The following is a 21,181-nucleotide window of genomic DNA, read 5'->3' on the forward strand; positions in this document are numbered from 1 at the left end:
TGAGCGCTGTGAATTGTGTAAGACTGATGAATCACAGACCTGTACCTCTGAAACAAATAATACATTATATGTTAAAAAAAAAAAGAAGAAGAAGATAGTAGGAAGGGAAAAATGAAGGGGGGGAATCGAAGGGGGAGACGAACCATGAAACTATGGACTCTGAGAAACAAACTGAGGGTTCTAGAGGGGAGGTGCTTGGGGGATGGGTTAGCCTGGTGATGGGTATTAAGGAGGGCATGTATTGCATGGAGCACTGGGTGTTATATGAAAACAATGAATCATGGAACACTACATCAAAAACTAATGATGTAATGTATGGTGACTAACATAACATAATAAAATAAAATTTAAAAAAAACTAATGATGTATGGTGGTTAACATAATAAAATTAAAGAATAAAAGAAACATCATAGCAAAAAAAAAAAGAAATTGAAGATGACACTAAGAAATGGAAATACATTCCACGCTCATGGATTGGAGAACAAATATTGTTAAAATGTCTATACTAGGGGCACCTGAGTGGCTCAGTAGGTTAAACATCTGCCTTCGGCTCAGGTCATGATCCCAGGGTTCTGGGATGAACTCCACATTGGACTCCTTTTCAGCAGGGTGCCTGCTTCTCCCTCTGCCTGCTGCTCACCCTGCTTGTGCTCTCTCTCCGACAAATAAATAAATAAAATCTTAAAAAGAAAACCCTAAAAAAAAAAAAAAAACCCTAAATATGAGACCTGAAACCCCCATAAAAATCCTAGAAGAGAACAGAGGCAGTAACTTCGTCGTCATTGGCCATAGCAACTTTTATCTAGATATGTCTCCTGACGTAAGGGAAACAAAAGCAAAAAGAAAATATTGGGACCACATCAAAATAAAAAGCTTCTGCACAGTGAAGGAAACAATCAACAAATCTAAAAAGCAACCTACAGAATGGTAGAAGACATGGGTTACTATCCAAAATATATAAAGAACTTATACAACTCAACATCCAAAAAACAAATAATTCAATCAAAAAATGGGCAGAAGACATGAACAGACATTACTCCAAAAAAGACATTCAGATGGCCAACAGACACATCAAAAGATGTTCATCATCACTTACCATCAGGGAAATGCAAATTAAAACTACAATGAGATATCACCTCATACCTGTCAGAATGGCCAAAATCAACAACACAAGAAACAACAGTGTTGGCGAGGATGTGGAGAAAGGGGAACCCTATCGCACTGTTAGTGGGAATGCAAACTGGTGCAATCACTTGAAAACAGTATGGAGGTTCCTTGAAAAATTAAAAATAGAACTACCCTAAGATCCAGCAATTGCACTACTGGGTATTTACCCAAAGAACACAAAAACACTAATTCAAAGGGATACATGCACCCCTGTGTTTACTGTAGCTTTATTTACAATAGCCAAGATATGGAAGCAGCCCAAGGGTCCACCAACTGGTGAATGGATAAAGAAGATGTGGTATATATATATACTATGGAATATTATTCAGTAGTTAAAAAAAGAATGAAATCTTGCCATTTGCAACAACCTGGATGGAGCTAGAGAGTATAATACTATGGGAAGTAAGTCAGTCAAAGACAGACAAATACCATATAATTTCACTCATATGTGGAACTTAAGAAAAAAAACAAATGAGCAAAGAGAAAAAAAAGAGAGAGAAATCAAGAAACGGACTCTTAATTATAGAGAACAAACTGATGTTACCAGAGGGAAGGTGGGTGAGGGGATGGAGTGAAACAGGTGATGGAGATTAAGGAGTGTACTTGGTGTGAGGAGCACCAGGTGATGTATGGAAGTGTTGAATTGTACACCTGAAACTAATATTACACTGTATGTTAAGTAACTGGAATTAAAATAAAAACTTAAAAAAAAAGAATAAACTTCATGAAATACCTCTTCAGCTTTGAGTAGGTGATTTTTTTTTTAATGTGCAAAATATAGGACCAAGATTATTATGCAAATAAAACACTTTTCTTCATTTATTTATTTAAAAATATTTACCCAGTGCCTATTATATGCCTGACCACTCTTCTAAACACAGGACATACTGTACTAAACAAAAATTAGACAAAAACTCCTAACTTATTTTCTTTATTTTCTTGTCAAAATCATTAATAAAATGCATTAAGAAATAAAATAATAATTATAGTTACCAACAATTTAATACATCATACAATTTCATTACTTAAAGTTACTAATTGTTAACCAGAAAATAACTAAATTTTGTATGTCTATTAATATGGAAAAGAATAAATTGAGAAAAATAATTTTGGCCATGAGATAAATAGGAAATGTTTAGCTTTCTTTAAAAAAAAATCTGGCAAGATTTATAAAGAGCTTATCAAACTCAACACCCAAAAAACAAATAATCCACTGAAGAAATGGGCAGAAGACATGAACAGACATTTCTGCAAAGAAGACATACAAATGGCCAACAGACACATGAAAAAATGCTCCACATCACTCAGCATCAAGGAAATACAAATCAAAACCACAATGAGATACCACCTCACACCAGTCAGAATGGCTAAAATTAAAAGTCAGGAAAAAACAAATGTTGGTGAGAATGCGGGGAAAGAGGAACCCTTATACTCCTGGTGGAAATGCAAGCTGGTACAGCCACTCTAGAAAACAGTATGGAGGTTCCTCAAAAAGTTGAAAATAGAGCTACCCTACGATACAGCAATTGCACTATTGGGTATTTACCCAAAGGATACAAACACAGTGATCCGAAGGAGCACCTGCACCCCAATGTTTATAGCAGCAATGTCCACAATAGCCAAACTATGGAAAGAGCTCAGATGTCCATCAACAGATGAATGGATAAAAAAGAGGTGGTATATATACACAATAGAATATTACTCAGCCATCAAAAAATGAAATCTTACCATTTGCAATGACATGGATGGTACTAGAGCGTATTATGCTAAGGGAAATAAGTCAATCAGAGAAAGAGAGTTATCATATGATTTCACTAATATGTGGAATTTAAGAAACAAAACAGGATCTTAGGAGAAGAGAGGGAAAAATAAAATAAGACGAAATCAGAGAGGGAGACAGACCATAAGAGACTCTTAACTCTATAGTTAAACAATCTGAGGGTTGCTGGAGGCAAGGTGGGTGGGGAACTGATGGGCATTAAGGAGGGCATGTGATGTAATGAGCACTGGGTATTATATGCAAGTGATGAATCAATGAACTCTACCTCTGAAATGATAATACACTATATGTTAATTAATAGAATTTAAATAAAATAATTTTTTTAAAAAATCTGGCAGAACTAATACTGCATATGTTACCTAAATTGAATTTAAATAAAGAATATTTTTAAAATCTGGCATTTTTTAGATCATATTATTAAGACTGATTTAGACAGAAAAAATATTAGTATTAAATTAACATATATCTATACAAACATATTTGTATAAACATAGGAAAGAACTGAAAAGGATACAAAAAAAATTGTTTCCAACAGATACTTCTGTATGGGAGGGAGTGCAATGAGTCAGAGGGAGAGATGAGTTTTCCTTTTTTATACTATATAATTATTTAAAATGGAGTCTGAGTGATTTTTGCACTCCTATGCTTCATGGTACTTGTCAAACAAAAAAGAGAGAGAGAAAGGCTGGTACGAATAAAATTTGTAAAATAAAATAACAAGACTGACTATGCAAAGACCCAGAATTTTCCAATTGTGGATAATAAAACAATTATGGCCTAAAATCAAATGATATTGCAAGAAAATGACTGTAAAATTAAGAGAGCTCAATGACTCACCAAAGGTAAAGAGACAAGTAGAGAAAACCCGGGGACATTGCCAAGTTTAGATAGTGTACTAGTAACACACAGGCAGGCAGAAAAGAAATTCGTTTCAGTCTGCAATGTGCAAAAACCAGGATGCCTGGGTTCCTCTCACTAAGCACTTGTAAGGTAGTAATTTCTTTGAGGTTTGGATTGATTTAAATTGAGGTTTGACATCACCTTTGATCCTAATTGGTGAAGTTTTAGTTCAATTTGGGAAAGGTTATGAGAAATGTGACTTTGAGGGGAACAAAGGTGATAATGATGATGATCGATAATGATGATGACTAGTTTCTCACAACTGTAAATGTTTACTTTTATCTTAGATAAATTCAAGCTGTCAGCCATATTTAATGAGTATGATTGACTAGTCTGAGAACTTGATAGATTTCTAAAAGTGATTTTTTCTATTATTCTATACTTGTCAACAGCATATTTTAATAATCATCCAGTAAACCATTCACTTCCTGTCAAGCACAGAGTAGAGGTGATGAGAGGTAAGACAAAGCAAATACAGTAGCATTCAATAACCATCACCTCCAATGTAGAACAAGAGAGATAAAATAAAATTTTATTACTATTATTATTATCGTCATCATTAGTTTGTTATAGCAGGATCTGCTAAGACCTGCATATCATGTTGGCCATTTTATCTTTCAAAATTTCTGGTTTTTAATATAACATGTTACCTGAAAACTTTATGCTGGTCTCCAGACCTGATACTTGCAGCTCGATCATTGGGAAAGGCTATCAGTGCACCCTTCATTGACTCTTTACTTATGCGATGATTGTGAAGGCGTGTCATGGCTGATTGAAGCATTGTAACAGGTGCACAGTCCTTGTATTTTGGCAAGTCTCTAACCACAAACTGTCCCGTAGGATTACTGACCAAAGGGGATATACCTTTTATGGAATTGAATAATAAGTTAAATACGGTTTCTTGAATTTCAGCTTTCCAAATAATATCCATGTATTAATACACTACACTGTTGGTTCTAACTTAAAACTAAATCCCTAAAAAAACACATTTAGAAAATACAAATAATTCATCTAATAAATGGACCTACACAAGACAATTTAGAAAATATTGCATACATAAAGAAAACATAGTAATGTGAAGGAATGGGTTCGCCTTTGTGACAATCTTTTATAGATCAAAGAGAGCTGAATATCAGCAATTTCATATGGCTCAATGTATAAAAGATAATTGAGTATTACAGGAAATAGCAACAAGATAATGCATGGAATGGTCAAAACTAGTTTATATTACAGACTCAAACTAAAATGTGGAAGAATATAAAAACCAATAAAATACTTAATAAATTTTATAGATCACTAAACCAGTGCTATGCAAATTGTAATCCTCAAAATGGCAGCATCAGCAACTGTCAGGGACATGTTAGAAATGCAAATCTTTGGGTTCTACCAAAGACCTATTTAACAATCAATTCTGGGATACAGACCAGTGAGATCTATTTTAACTAGCCTTCTAAGTGATTTTGATGCATTCATAAGGTAAGTACCGCAATAGCAGACCACATTTGATACACATAGCTAAGCAATTGGTGTGCTAAAATAATCCTATATAACCTTAATTTAAAAAAAAAATAAGTGTCCACATTAGCTTACCAGGATTAATTTTCATCACAACTTTCTTGGTGGAAGGTTTGCAGACGCTCTTGAAATCTAAATATATTTGATGAAAAGGCTTTAGCGATGACTGCAAATTTTCATCTGCCACTGAGCCAATAATCTCTATCAATTGCTTCACTTTAAAGACTCCTACTTGATGTGGAATGAATGAACATGTCACATTCTAAAAAAAGAAAAAGTAACCAATTGCTATAGGCTGAATGTTTGTGAATCCCCAAAACTCACATATTTAAACCTAACGCCCAGTGTGATGGAATTAGGAGATAGGGCCTTTGGGAGGGCCCTTACCTGACCATGCTGGCACCTTGATCTAGGACTTCTAGCCTACAGTACTGTGAGAAATAAATTTCTGTTGCTTATAAACCATGCAATCTATGGTATTTTGTTTTAGCAGTCCAAATGAATTACAAAAATAATATTAAACTGTTGGAAAAAATAAAAAGCAAATAAAAAAACTGTTTATAAAATTTTAAAGGAGAGCTAGTCCATCACCATAATATAAAAGTAGCTTAGAAATACCATAAACAGCATTGACAAACCTTTAAGATATATATTACTGGAAAAGTATTTAAGAAAAAATTAAGAACAATGTTACTGAAGCACCTCCAGAATAGCAAATCAAGGATCTCCAAATATCTATTCCTCTACAAGGGAAAGAAACCACTGGAGTAACTGTCAAAATCAACTTTACACATATTTTAAAATTACCCAAAAGCTTATAAAAATCCAAGGAGTATTTAAGAAAAACATAGCTGATCAGCGATCAGAAAGGATGAATACCTACCATTTACATCAACATGGATGAAACTGGAGGGTATTATGCTAAGTGAAATAACTCAATCAGAGAAAGACAATTATCATATGGTTTCACTCATATGTGGAATATAAGAAATAGCACAGAGGATCATAGGGGAAGGGAGGGAAAACTGAATGGGAAGAAATCAGAGAGGGAGACAAACCATGAGACTCCTGACTCTGGGAAACACACTGAGGGTTGCAGAAAGGGATGTGGGTGGGGGGATGGGGTAACTGGGTGATGGGCATTAAGGAGGGCATGTGATGTAATGAGCACTGGGTGTTATACACAACTAATGAATCATTGAACACTACACCAAAAACTATTAATGTACTATATATTGGCTAATTGAATTTAAATAAATATTTTAAAATAGCTGAATCTCTGAAAGAATAACAGGTTTCGTGTCATTTTTATACACTGTAATCCCATCCTCCTCTTCCCAGTTTTGAGCTCTCCTTGAAAAACAACAGCCTTGTAACTATGGCAGCTGTAAAAACTATTAGCCTAGCAGCCAGGGAGGGAAAAGATTGGGTTTGGAGCTCTCCAAAAATCTTATCCCCAGAGAATTGTCCCTATTTATCCTGTCTAGAAGCTAGCTAAAAAGCCTCCTATAAGGGTATTTTTTTTTTTTTTTAAGATTTTATTTACTTGACAGAGAGAGAAGGAACACAAGCAGGGAGAGCAGCAGAGGGAGAGGGAGAAGCAGGCCCCCTGCAGAGCAGGGAGCCTAATGCGGGGCTCTCGATCCCAGGATCCCGGGATCATGACCTGAGCCGCTGAAGGCAGACACTAAACCCAATGAGCCACCCAGGTGCCCCAGGGTATTATTACTATTATTTTTTAAAGATTTTATTTATTTGACTGAGAGATAGAGAGAGCACAAGTAGGCAGAGTGGCAGGCAGAGGGAGAGGGAGGAGGAGACTCCCCGCTGAGCAGGGAGCCCAATGTGGGACTCGATCCCAGGACCTTGGGATCATGACCCGAGCCGAAGGCAGACGCTTAACGACTGAGCCACCCAGGCGCCCCCCCCCAGGGTATTATTTTTAATTGACCTGGTTCAGGGCTCATTCTTTGTGAACAACTCTCTCCCCCCAGTTTTGTACCCTCTTCCCCTCCCCCTTATCAAAAAATCAGCAGCAGCAATTGCTAAACATCACAGCAACTTGAAGTAGCATTATCATTTAAGGCCAACAAGAGGCAAAACAAAAAAGAAAAAAAGGAAAAAGAAAGGAAAATAAAAACACAAAATATTCAGAGGATATTTGAAAAGCTCTGACATATTCCTGGGAATCTGGATCACCACACACATGCGTAGGACAGTGTATATGCCCAGGAAAGATTTGAGAAAGCTCTAATTTCTGACATCTGGCTGACTTTGAGACTCTGTACAAGGTGAAATTAAAGGCCAAAAAAAGCTATAAAATACCTGACAGAACAATGAAAATATGCCTCACCCAATACATTTACACAAAGGCTCTTGGCAAAGGCTGTGAGACTTATTGATTCAAGGAATTTAAGAGAAGCTCTGCCCAATCATTAGCTGACCCCTAAATTAGCAGATCCTTGATTGGCTGCACATAACAAAGAAAACAACATTTACAGACTCAGTCTACAAAGTTACTAAAGAAAAAGAAGAACAAAAACAAAGAGCAATGTCTTGAGAGCTATCTGATTTGAGTTGCCAAATTATATCATTTAAAATGCCCAGCTTTCAACAAAAAAATATGGGACCTGAAAAGAAAGAGGAAAGTATGGCTAACACACAGAAAAAATGCAATAAATAGAAACTGTGCCTGAAGAAATTCAAATGTTGAATTTATTAGACAAAGATGGTAAGTTGACTATTATAAATATGCTCAAAGAAAATATAACTAAAGAATTAAAGGAAGACACCAAAAGCAAAGGCAACAAAAGTAAAAATAAACAATAAATAAAGTGGGACTTCATCAAACTAAAAAGCTTCTGTACAGCAAAGGAAACCATCAACAAAATGAAAAGGCAACTCATGGGATGGGAAAAAATATCACTCATTAATCATCATCACTCAACATCACTAATCATCAGGGAAATGGAAATCAAAACCACAATAAAGTATCATGGCACACCTGTCAAAATCGCTATTATCAAAAAGACAAGAAAGATCAAGTGTTTAGCAATAAAATAAAAACAAAACCTTGACATTTTTGACAACACGGATGTACTTTGAGGGCATTATGCTAAGTGAAATAAGTCGGACACAGAAAGACAAATACCATATGAACTCACTTATATGTGGGATCTAAAAACAAAAAACAAACAAAAAAAAACCAAGCTCATATATACACAGTATAGACCGGTGGTAGCCAAGACAAGGGGAGGCAGGTGGGCGAAACGGATGAAGGGGGTCAAAAGGTACAAATTTCCAGTTATAAAATAAATAAGTCATGAGGATATAATGTACAGCATAGTGACTATAGTTAATAATACTATATCACATATTTGAAAGTTGCTACAAGAGTAAATCTTAAGACTTCTTATCACAAGAAAAAAATTTGTAACTATGTATAGTGATAGATATTAAATAGACTTATTATGGTGATCATTTTCCAATATATACAAATTATCATTACATTGTACACTTGAAACTAATGCTATGTCAATTATATCTCAATAAAAAAAGAATTAGAAAAGGTATGAAAACATCTCAAAAAATAGAGACTATCAATAAAGTATAGAAATTGTTAAAAAGAACAAATAAAGAGAAGGAAATATGGAAAACTCACAAATATGTAGAAATTAAACAATACACTCCTAAGTAACCAATGGGTCAAAGAAATCTCAGGGGAAATTAGAGAATACCCTGAGATGAAGGAAAACTATAACACAACATGTCAAAATTCATGGAATACAGCAAAAGCTGTAATTAGAAGCAAATTTAAGGGGCGCCTGGGTGGCTCAGTGGGCTAAGTGTCTGCCTTTGGCTCAGGTCATGACCCCAGGGTCCTGGGAATTCCCGCTCAGCGGGGAGTCTGCTTCTCCCTCTGCCCCTCCCCCCCACTTGTGCGCACATGTTCTCTCACACACTCTCCTATCAAAAATAAATAAATAAATAAATTTTTAACAAGGTTTAAAAAGGGACGCGTGGGGGGCGCCTGGGTGGTTCAGTCGTTAAGCGTCTGCCTTAGGCTCAGGTCATGATCCGAGGGTACTGGGATCGCGCCCGCATCGGGCTCCCTGCTCCGCGGGAAGCCTGCTTCTCCCTCTCCCACTCCCCCTGCTTGTGTTCCTGCTCTCACTATCTCTCTCTCAGTCAAATAAATAAATAAAATCTTTAAAAAAAAAAAAAAAAAGGGTGATGTGTGGGTGGCTCAGGTCATGATCCCTGGGTCCTGGGATCGAGCCCCTCATTGGGCTCCCTGCTCAGAGGGGAGCCTGCTTCTCCCTCTGCCTCTGCCTGCCGCTCCCCCTGCTTGTGTGCTCTCTTTCTCTCAATCTTTCTGTCAAATAAATAAAAATAAAATCTTTTAAAAAAAAAAAGATAAAAATAGAACTACCCTGAGATCCAGCAATTGCACTACTGGATATTTACCCAAAGAATACAAAAACACTAATTCAAAAAGATATATACACTTCTATGTTTATTGCAGCATTATTTATTATAGCCAAATCATGGAAGCAGCCCAAGTGTCCATCAATACGTGAATGGATAAAGATGCCATATATATATATATATATATATATATATACACACACACACACGCACACACACACACACAATGCAATATTACTGAGACATTAAAAAGAATGAAATCTTACCATTTGCAACAACATGGATAGAGCTAGAGTATAATGCTCAGCAAAATAAGTCAGTCAGAGAAAGACAAATACCACATGATTTCACTCATATGTGGAATTTAAGAAACAAAACAAATGAGCAAAGGAAAAAGAGAGAGAGACAAATGAAGAAACAGACCCTTAACTAAAGAGTACACACTGATGGTTACCAGAGGGGAGGTGGGGGGGGGTGAAACAGGTGATGGGGAGTAAGGAGGGCACTTATCATGATGAGCACTGAGTAATATACAGAAGTGTTGAATCACTATATTGTACCCCTGAAACTAATATAACACTGAATGTTAACTACACTGGAATTAAAATTAAAAACTTAATAAAGAAAAATACCATTTAAATAAAATAAAATGCATGTAAACGAAGTAGTTGATTTCAGTAAATAGAAAACCAAAAATTGACACACACACATACACACACACAACAAAGTATGAGGTAATATGATGAACAAGTGTATGCCAACAAATTAGATAACCTAGATGATATGGACAAATTCTTAGTTGCGAACTTCTAAAATTGATTATAGAAGAAATAAAAAATCTGAATAGCCCTGGGATAACAAGAGATTGATTAGAAATCAAAAAAACTTCTGATAATGAAAAGCCCAGAACCAGATGGCTTTGATGATGAATTTTACCAAACATTTTTTTTTAATCAAACATTTAAAGAAGAATTAGCACCCGTCCTTCACAAACTATTCCAAAAATTGAAGAGAACACTTTCCAACTTATTCTGTGACACCAGTTTTACTCCATCATCAAAACCAAAGACATTTAAGAAAAGAAACCTATGGGCCAATGTCCCTAATGAATATATATGCAAAATTCCTCAACCAAATACTATCAAACTGAATCCAGCAATATGTACAAAGGATTTTCACTATGTACAACAGGGAATGATCCCAGGTTTAACATCAGAATATCAGTCAATGTAATATACCATCTCAATAAAGGGCAAAAAACACATTATCACTGTAATAGACACAGAAAAAGTACTTGAGAAAATACAACAAATTTTCACAGTAAAAACACCTAAAACACTTGGAGTAGAAGAAAACTTCCCCAAGTTTGTAAATGCAATCTATGAAACACCCACAACTAACATCATACTTAATGGTGAAAGACTAAATGCTTTCCCCTTAGATTAGGAAGAAGGAAAATATCCTCTCTTGTCACTTCTATTTAATACCATAGTAGAGGTTCTAGCCAAGGCAATGATGTAAGAAAAAAGAAATAAAATTCATCCAAATTGGAAAGGAAGGTATAAAATGGTCTCTATTCACAGATAACATTAATCTTATATCCCAAAGAACACAGTGAAAATGATCAGAAATAATGATTTTAAGGTTACAGGATACAAGGTCAATATAAAAAAAATCAATTGCATTTCTATATACTAGCAGTAAATGATACAAAAATTGATTTAAGAATATAATTTCATCAAAAAGAATAGAGTATTAGGAATACATTTTTAAAAGAATGGCAAGACCTGTATACTGCAAACTACTAATCACCACTGAAAGGAATTTAAAAGGACATAAATAAATGGAAATTAAAGCTATCCAATTTTCATAAATTGCAAGATTTAATATTGTTAAGATGGAAATACTCTCAAACAGATTTACAGATTCAATACAATTCCTATCAAAATCCCAGCCGCTGGGGTGTTTTGTTCTTTTTTTGTTTGTTTATATAGGAATAAGTAAGCTAATTCTAAAATTCATATGAATTTTCAAGGGTCTCAAATGGGTCAAAAATTTCCTTAAAAAGATCAAATCTGAAGGACTCACATTTCCCAATTTCAAAAATTACTACAACACTAACCAGTACACTGTGATATTGGCATAAGGATAAACATAGATAAATAAAATAGAATTGAGTCCATAAACTCTTACATTTACAGTCAAGTGTTTTTTCAATAAGTATGCCAAGATTCCAAGATAACTGGATATCTATATGTAAAAGAATGAATCTGGACCTCTAAATAACACTCAAAATGGATAATATATTTTAAATGCATAAGCTAAATTTCTTAAAGGAAAACATAGGAACAAATCTTATTGACCTTGGATACTGTATAGCTACTAAGACATGATATTAAAAGCACAAGTGACAAAAGGGGAAAAAGGATACACTGGACTTAATCAAACTTTAAAACTTTTGTACTTCAAAGGACAAAAAAGAAAATGTGAAAACAACCCACAGAAGGGGAGAAAATATTTGTAATTCACATATCTGATAAAGGACTTGTATCCAGAATACATAAAGAACTTTTGCAATTCAACAACAAAAAGACAAATATCCCAATTAAAAATGGGTAAAGAATTTTTTATTAGTTTCCTATTGTTACAATAACAAATTACAAACAACTCTGTGGGCTACAACAGCTCAGTTTCTTATCTTCTACTTTTGTAGGTCAAAAGTCCGACTCCAATCTCAATGGACAAAAACCAAGATTTCAGCAGGACAACGTTCATTTCTGGAGTTTAGTGGAGAATCTATTTCCTTATCTTTTCCTATCTTCTAGAGGCCATCGTGTTCCTTGGCTCCTCACCCTCCCCTTCCATTGTCAAAGCCAGTAATGGACATGCAAATATTTTTCACATCACATCACTCTGATACTGATACTTTTCTGCCTTCTATTTTCATGTTTAAGCACCCCTGTGATTATATTGGGCCCACACAGATAATCCAGATTAATCTCCCCATTTTAAAGTCAAATGATTATCAACATTACTTCCAATTAAAACCTAAATCCTCCATTGCCATGAAACACCACATATTCACAAATTCCGCAGATTAGGATAAGCACACTTTTAGGTGGTCGTTATTCTGCCTACCGTAGACATGAATAAACATTTCTCTAAAGAAGATATACCAGTGCACAATAAGCATATGAAAAGACATTCACCATCAATAGTCACTGGGGAAATGTAAATGAAAACTGCAGTGAGAAGCAACTTTGTACCCACAGGGATAGATATAATCAAAAAGAAGGACATTAACAAATATGGGCAAAGGTGTGGAGGTATTAGGACATTAAAACACATATTCATTGCTGGTAAGAGTTAGGAAATGGTGCAATTTCATTGGAAAACAGTATGATAGTTTCTCAAAAAGTTAAACAGAATTATCACATGATTCAACAATTCCACTCTTCAGTCTATACTGAAGAGTACTGAAAACCTGTCCATATGAATTTCTAGGTTTTTTTCTATTTCTGTAAAGAACACCATTGGGATTTTGATAAGGACTGTAATAAACCTGTAGATCACTTTGGGTAGTATAGACATTTAAAAATATTAATTCTCCCTAACCATGAACACAGGATGGTTTTCTCTTTATCTGTGCCTTCTTTAATTCCCTTCGTCGATATTTCAGTGTATAAGTCTTTCACCTCTTTGGTTAAGTTTATTCCTAAGTATTTTATTCTTTTTCTCCTAATGTAAACACAAAAGATTCTGAATAGCCAGTGCAATTTTGAGCAAAAAGAACAAAGCTGGAGGCATCACACTTCCCGATTTCAAACTATATTACAAAGCTACAGTTACCAAAATGGTATGGTATTGGCATAAAAAAGACATATAAACATATGAACAGAATAGAGAGCCCACAAATAAATCTGTGCATTTATAATCAACTAGACTACAACAAGAATGCCAAGAACACACGGTAGAAAAAAGACAGTCTCTAATAAATGGTGCTGGAAAAACTGGATATCCACATGCATAAGAATAATGGAATTTTATTCAGCCTTAAGAAAGAAGGAAATCCTGACATCTGTGACAACATGGATGAACTTAGAGAACATTAAGTGAAATAAGCCAGACACAGAAAGACAAATATTGTATGATCTTACTTACATGTGGAATCTAAAATAGTTAAACAACAAGAAGGAGAGTAGAAGGTGGTTACCAGGGGTGGGAGGGAAGGGGAAATAGGAAGATGTTGGTCAAAGGGCACAAAGTTTCAGTTCTGCAAAATGAGTAAGTTCTGGAGATGGTGACTATAGTTAACAATACTATATCGTACACTTGAAATTTGCTAAGACGGTAGATCCTAAGTGTCCTCACCATAAAAAGGATGTCATAACAATGTTTTAACAATATAATTATAGCAGCATTATTCATAATAGCCAAAAGATGGAAACAACTCAAATGCCCATCAGCTGATGAATGGATAAACAAAAGGTAGGCTATCCATACAATGGAGTACAGTCTGGCCATAAAAAAGGAATGAGGTAGTGACACATACTTCAACACTGAAGCAACTTGAAAATATAATGCTGTATCAAAGAAACCAAACACTAAGTCCTCACATTTTATGATTATATTTATATGCAATGTCAAGAACAAGGAAATTTATAGACATAAAAAACAGATTAGTGGCTGCCACCGGCTGAGGAATAAGAAGAGGGAGTGACTGCGAATGGACATAGAGCTTCTTCCTGGAGTGATGAGAATGTCGTAGAATTAGTGCTAATGGTTGCACAACTCTTTGACTATCCTAAATACCACTGAATTACATACCCTTAAAATGTGTGAATTTTATCGTATGTGAATTCTAGTTCAATAAGCTAGTATTAAAAAGAATAATCTCTCTTTTTTTTTTTTAAAGATTTTATTTATTTATTTGAGACAGAGAGAATGAGAGAGACAGAGAGCACATGAGAGGGGGAGGGTCAGAGGGAGAAGCAGGCTCCCCGCCGAGCAGGGAGCCTGATGCGGGACTCGATCCCGGGACTCCAGGATCATGACCTGAGCCGAAGGCAGTCGCTTAACCAACTGAGCCACCCAGGCGCCCCAAAAAGAATAATCTCTTAAATCTCTTAAAAAGAATAATATCTCACTTCTAACAGACGATTTGACCAGCCTGTGCAAGCCACAGTTCTCCCACATCCCCCCCACACTTCCCACATTCACTTTTTGTTAATCTGAAAGTTATTAATGCTTGAGAAACCCAGAAACACAGAGGGTTAAAAATGAAATTTGGAACTTAGCTATCAGACACGTTTTGAAAGGGTGCATGTCGCTGGAGAAAATAAACTGAATTGGTAGATTTAAGAGGATTGAACTAAAGACAGTCTAGGAAGCGGTTAAAAGGCAAATGTTTTTGCATAATATGGTTAACATCAGTTGTTATTCTATAAAGACTGATTAAATCTATCCAAATTTGAGGGGACGGAAGTGAGTCATTCTAATGAAGCAGGAAGAGTTATAAATATGAGCTGCATGCATTTAAACATGTGTACAATAGTTCCTGATTGCAACTGGGAGAAAGCTTCCATCAATAACTTTATGAGCCATATCACAATGCAGTGGAGAAAAGATAGTAACATAAGAACCTGAGGTGAAACTGAAAGCATTCATGCTTGCTACTGTTTAGAGCAAGGCTCCAAACTTTTCTGTAAATAGCCAGATAGTAAATATTTTAGGCTTTATGGGCCATATAACTATAAAAATTAATAAAGGGAAACCTCACTAAAATGGAATTGGGAGGCCAGAAGAAGGAGCTCTCACGCCCTGCCACTAGACTTCAATTACAGGAAGAAACGCGGATTGGAAAGAATCATCAGTTACAGGTCCCAAGGGGAAAAGATGTTACCTTGCAACTCCTGTAAGAAATCGACTGCCCCAGCAACTCAGCCAACAACAAACCGTCATCATCCTGAACTCCTGCTTTTCTTCAATGGACTTTCCTTCAAAATAACCACTCCCAACTTCCTCCTCCTCCTCCATAAAATGAGGTTCCTCTCTTTGGTTGTTGGACTAGCCTATGGTTTCTGCCATAGCCTGTTTGTCCCGAATTACAGTTCTCCGCTATTCCCAAATAAACCCAGTTTGGCTGGTAAAATATCTTATTTTTTGTAAGATTTTATTTATTTATTTGAGAGAGAGAGAGAGCACGCACGAGAGGGGGTAGGGTCACAGGGAGAAGCTGAGCGCGGGGAGCCGGATGTGGGGCTCGATCCTGGGACTCCGGGATCATGACCTGAGCCCAAGGCAGACACTTAACCGACTGAGCCACCCAGGTGTCCCTTTAACTGTCTTATTTTTAAAGTTAACACAGCTCTCTCATACCCATTCAACTTTGCCTTTGTAGCACGAAAGCAACCATAGACAACAGACAATAAAAGCAGCCATGTTCCAACGGTAGTTTACTTTAAAAAACAGGCAGCAAGCCAGATTTGGCCTGTGGAGCACAGTCAGCCAACCCCAGTTTAGGGGACAAGGACAAAAGTTATGTGAGTAGTGAGAAAGACAGAAACTGGCCTGGGACTCACAGGTATTCCTCAGACTTCAACTTGTCTGCTCCACACCAGCAGTTGGAGGCCTAGGCCAGTTAAGTATCATCAGTTTCAAATTTGAAAATTCTGCTCAACCTTCAGGTTCTGGCCCATGTTACTATCATAGGAAAAGACCTTGCTACCTGGCTGGAAGTAAAAACACTGTCCTCTGAGTTTCTATATCACGTTCTTATAGATCTTTTTTTTTTTTTTTTTTAAGATTTTTTATTTATTTGAGAGAGAGGACGAAAGCGGAGTGAGGAGCAGAGGGAGAAGCAGGCTCCCCACTGAGCAGGGAGCCCGACGCGGAGCTCGATCCCCGGACTCCAGGATCATGACATGCATGAGCCGAAGGCAGCCACTCAACTCACTGAGCCACCCAGGCACCCCGTTATAGATCTCTTTCAACACATTTTGCACTTTTCTTAAACCAATACTGTTGGTTTGTAGGTTTTACACTTCCTTAGTACATAAAAAAAATTCTTACTGGGCGGAGCATTGGAGGAAAGGCGGAGGCATCGCTGTCTGCACCGGAGGACCAGGAACCGACCAGGAACCGGTTGCCCTAGGCCAAGGCAGGGGGCGACGCGGGCTGTGTCCCAGCCGGGCTGCCACCACTCCCGCGCGGCGTCTGCAGTCGGCACGCTGTCAGCGGGGGCTCCACGAGGGAGCAGAAGCGAGCCTACAGCAGGAGCTGAGCGGCGCCACCTGCGTCCCAGCCCCGCCCCACTACGCCACCAGCGCCGCCCACGCAGAACCCCCCTTCCCCGTGACTGCGCAAGGGCATGGTGGGGCTGCAGTGGCAGGATATGTCCCTACTGTGCCAGCTGTGGGCCTGTACGAGTCACTCCGGACCACAAGCACCTGGGCCGAGACCCGAGCCTGTGCCCGGACCTGTTGTCCTCCCTACATTCAGGCACCTGCTAACGCTATCTGCTGGCCTATCTGATGACGACAAGCCTCCTGATGCGAGCCTACCCCCACACCCGCCACCCCTCACTGTGCCCGCAACACATAATGCCTGCGACCAGTGGCTGCAGGATGCCCTTCACGTCGGCCGCTGACAAGTTGGGGGGCAAGGGGCATGCACTTGTGCAAAAGGCTGAGAAACTCACCCCTCAGCAAGTAGTTAAGACTATAGTGGCTAGATTCCTCCATAGCACCTCACCTCACAGTGGGGCAAGGCCTCAGAGGCCAAACTGCCAAGCCCCTCCCTTCTGTCTTGGGTTAACTATGGCATGGGGCTACAGCCTCTGTCGGTGAGGCACTGGACGTCCACTCGTCCCACATGTGCGCATCCCAGCTTGGCCAACCTTCAGCCTAGCGGTGAGTCCCAAAGCATCTTGCACTCCTTTCAGCATCTCTGAGATTGGGACAAGTGCCTGATTCCTACCTCCTTTTCACTTTTTGCTGCTATCGGCAGCTACTGGCTCAGGGGCATCCCCCCTCTGGTTGCTGGGTTCCACTGTCCTAGACAAAGGCTTCAGGACCTGTTCCTGCACCCACCCAAGGCAGGGAGGGCTAAGGCTCCATGCTGGATATTTAAATTTAGGGGCCTGCCTCCTGGGGTGACGATAAATACTCTCTGAGCTTAAAAAAAAAAAAAAATCCTTGGACGCAATAACTATGTTTTGTCCTTCATATTCCCTACAGCATCAAATGCTTTTCCTGGCACATGAAAGTCACTTAACAAATAATTATGGATACTGTATAAGTGCCAACAACGAGGCAGTATTCACAATGCGGTATTCACAACGAGGCCACAGAAGAGATACAATTTATAATACTGGTGGAACAACATGAAATTTTTAATCCTCTGCATGTCATTTTAGCGAATCTTAAAATATTTGAAGCATGTGAAAGCATCGAATAATTATCTTACCTGGATACATCCTTCGTCAATCTTGCCCCTTTCAGGATCAATTTTAAAATGTGCAGTTTTTTGAAAGCGGTACATCACAGGAAGTGAGTTGGATCGATTTTGCATAATACAAAGAAGCTCTGAATGTTCACCCATGAAACAAGGTGCAAAATTAAGGACCTTTCCTGGATCAAACTGTAGTAAGACAGGAAGTCCTGTGCCTGTCAGTGCTAATTCCACTTTCTGAAAATGATCACCTGTAGAAGCAATAATAGCTTTTTAACAAAAAAAGTGTTGGGAATCGGAATATATTTGCTCGGTCCAAATAGTGTCATCTGAAAGACCTGATGAGACATGGGTAGCCCATTTATTATATAAAATAGACACCGTTCCTGCTCTCGTGGTCTTCACATTCTAGGGAGGTGGCATTGACAATAAAATAAGGAAATATATAGCATTTCAGATAGGATAAGTGCTCTGGGGAAAAGTAATGTAGGGTGAAGGGGAGCACAATTTGTCACTCAAAAATATGCCTCTTTGGCATAAGGATTAGGTTTTTTTTAAAGATTTTATTTGTTTATTTGTCAGAGAGAGAGAGAGAGAGCCCGCACAAGCACAGGGAGTGGCAGGCAGAGGGAAAAGCAGGCTCCCTGCTGAGCAAGTAGCCCAATGCGGGGACTCAATCCCAAGACCCTGGGATCATGACCTGAGCCAAAGGCAGACGCTTAGCAAACTGAGCCACCGAGGTATCCCTGGCATAAAGATTATTTTAAGCTGACTACTGTTACGTAACAGCAAATACAGGAAAAGCTCCGAAAACTACTGGGAAGAAACTCTCATCAAAGAAGGCAGACACTTAAGTCTGCATAACAACCATACCCTCCCTTACTGTGACTTGAAAACCTCCCATAACTGGCTGCCACACTTCCACACCTTTTGTCTTTAGCTGGAGATGGCATTTAAAGTGATGGCTCCGGCCGTTTTGGGGAGTCACTCAGTTTTTCTGGGTCTCCCCCATGTATACAGGAGACATACATGTAAACTTCTGTTTGCTTTTTTCCCCCTCTTAAACTGTCTTTTTTTTTTTTTTTTAAAGATTTTATTCATTCGTGAGAGAGAGAAAGTACGAGAACAAGAGGTGGGAGAGGAAGAAGCAGGCTCCCCACCGAGCAGGGAGCCCTACACTGGGCTCCATCCCAGGACCCCAGGATCATGATCTGAGCTGAAGGCAGACGCTTAACTGAGTGAGCCACCCAGGTGCCCCCCCCTTCTTAATCTTTTATTAAGGGGGGTCTCAACCAAGATCCTAGAGAGGTAGAGGGGAAATTATTTTTCCTCTCCTACAAGGGTAAGACAGAGCACAATGTCTTGGGGCTGCTCTTTTATATGGGAAAGTCCAAAAAGGCCTCTCTTGATAGGGAGACATTTGAGCAAAAATATAAAGGAACTCAGGAAGAAAATCATGTGAAAATCCAGGAAAAGTGCATTCCAGACAGACAGAAGAGCAAGTACAAAGACTCTAAGGTAGGAATTTCCTTGGCATGTTCCAAAAACCCTAAGGGACCAAATATGGCTGGGTAAGAGTAGTAGAAGAAGGATGAGAAATGGTCATATTTAGGGGCGCCTGGGTGGCTCAGTTGTTAAGTGTCTGCCTTCGGCTCAGGTCATGATCCCAGGGTCCTGGGATCAAGCCCTGCATCAGGTTCCCTGCTCAGAGGGGAGCCTGCTTCTCCCTCTCCCACTCCCCTTGCTTGTGTTCCTGCTCTCGCTATCTCTCTCTCTCTCAAATAAATAAATAAAATATATATAAAAAAAAGAAATGGTCAGATTTAACATATAGTTTTAATGGGAAACTTAACAAAATTTGCTGATGGACTGGATATAAAATAGGAAATTGAACACATGATAAATGGTGATGCTAAAGTCTTGAGCTTGAGCAATGGAAGGGATAGAATTGCCATTTCTTGAGACAGGAAAGACTGTAGGAGGGACAGGTTGTAGGGAAACCAGGAGGGTTTTTCTGGACATGTTAAGTTTGAGATGCCTAATAGATATCCAAGTGGAAACGTCTGCTGGGTCACTTAATGTATTTACCAGTTTAGAGTAAAGACCAAGGAGGAAGTCTTGGAGGTTTGAGGTGAGAAGGGAAGGTATGTGATACTGATCTCATATTGTGAGAAAGTGAAGGAAAGGAGGAATGCAGCAGGAATGTCAACCATCTTAAAGGACCCACTTGGGGTTAGTGATTATAGAATAAAAAGTAAAACAGCACAGCATGGTTTTATGCTTTTCCCCAGCACAATTAGCTTCCCAGGTGCAGACCCAGGGTAGGCTAAGAGTTGAATTTACTCAGATTAGAGGTTTGCCACTCAGTCACTATGGGATACGGGCCAAGAAACTTAAGTGTACCTGGAAAAAAGGTGATTAAAATAATGGACAGGGGAACATAAGCTGGGCAATAACATAAACATGAAGTTTTGGAGACACCAGAGAGGAGGTAGGAACTATAAACTATAGGCTCTAATTGGGTGAATGAACAGTTTTACATGGAGAGCATTGTAACTAGAATTCAAAAGAAGATTGTGTATTTCTTCACTGAGGCTCTTACTAGCCAACCCTAGACTCTAAATTACCTTTAAGGCAAACCTACCATCTCCATCTCTGGCCATTCAAAACCAGATTAACTTGCAAGACTCAAACAAATCTTCTGTCTGTGATAGGCAGACAGAGCTCAAATCACAAACCATGACACAAATAGTAGAAATTTCTGTCCTGGGAAAATGGTGCAAGCCTGCTCAACGGTATCACTCATCCTGACACACAAATCTTCTCAACTCTTGACTTGCCATAGCTCATCTTTCTAGATCCAATCCCTCACCTGTCTCTTTCTTTATTTTCTCTTTGATGTGTCTGGCTAAGCTGAACTCCAAGTCTTGCCATTTTCCT

At 38.3% G+C, this 21,181-nt stretch overlaps 1 protein-coding gene across 1 annotated transcript in view; it reads right to left on the reverse strand.

The window, feature by feature from the left end:
• LOC102733646 (cilia- and flagella-associated protein 47) overlaps nt 1-21,181 on the reverse strand; it is a 66,680-nt gene that overhangs the window by 23,633 nt on the left and 21,866 nt on the right. Inside the window, exons 8-10 of the mRNA XM_081809012.1 lie at nt 18,257-18,492; nt 5,438-5,624; nt 4,498-4,711 (exon numbers count right to left, since the gene is read on the reverse strand). Of these exons, the coding sequence (XP_081665138.1) occupies nt 4,498-4,711; nt 5,438-5,624; nt 18,257-18,492 (637 nt within the window). The remainder of the gene's footprint in view (nt 1-4,497; nt 4,712-5,437; nt 5,625-18,256; nt 18,493-21,181) is intronic.

The sequence above is a fragment of the Leptonychotes weddellii genome, chromosome X (genome assembly GCF_054177405.1).
Source record: "Leptonychotes weddellii isolate Sample4059 chromosome X, ASM5417740v2, whole genome shotgun sequence".
Lineage (NCBI taxonomy): Eukaryota > Metazoa > Chordata > Mammalia > Carnivora > Phocidae > Leptonychotes > Leptonychotes weddellii.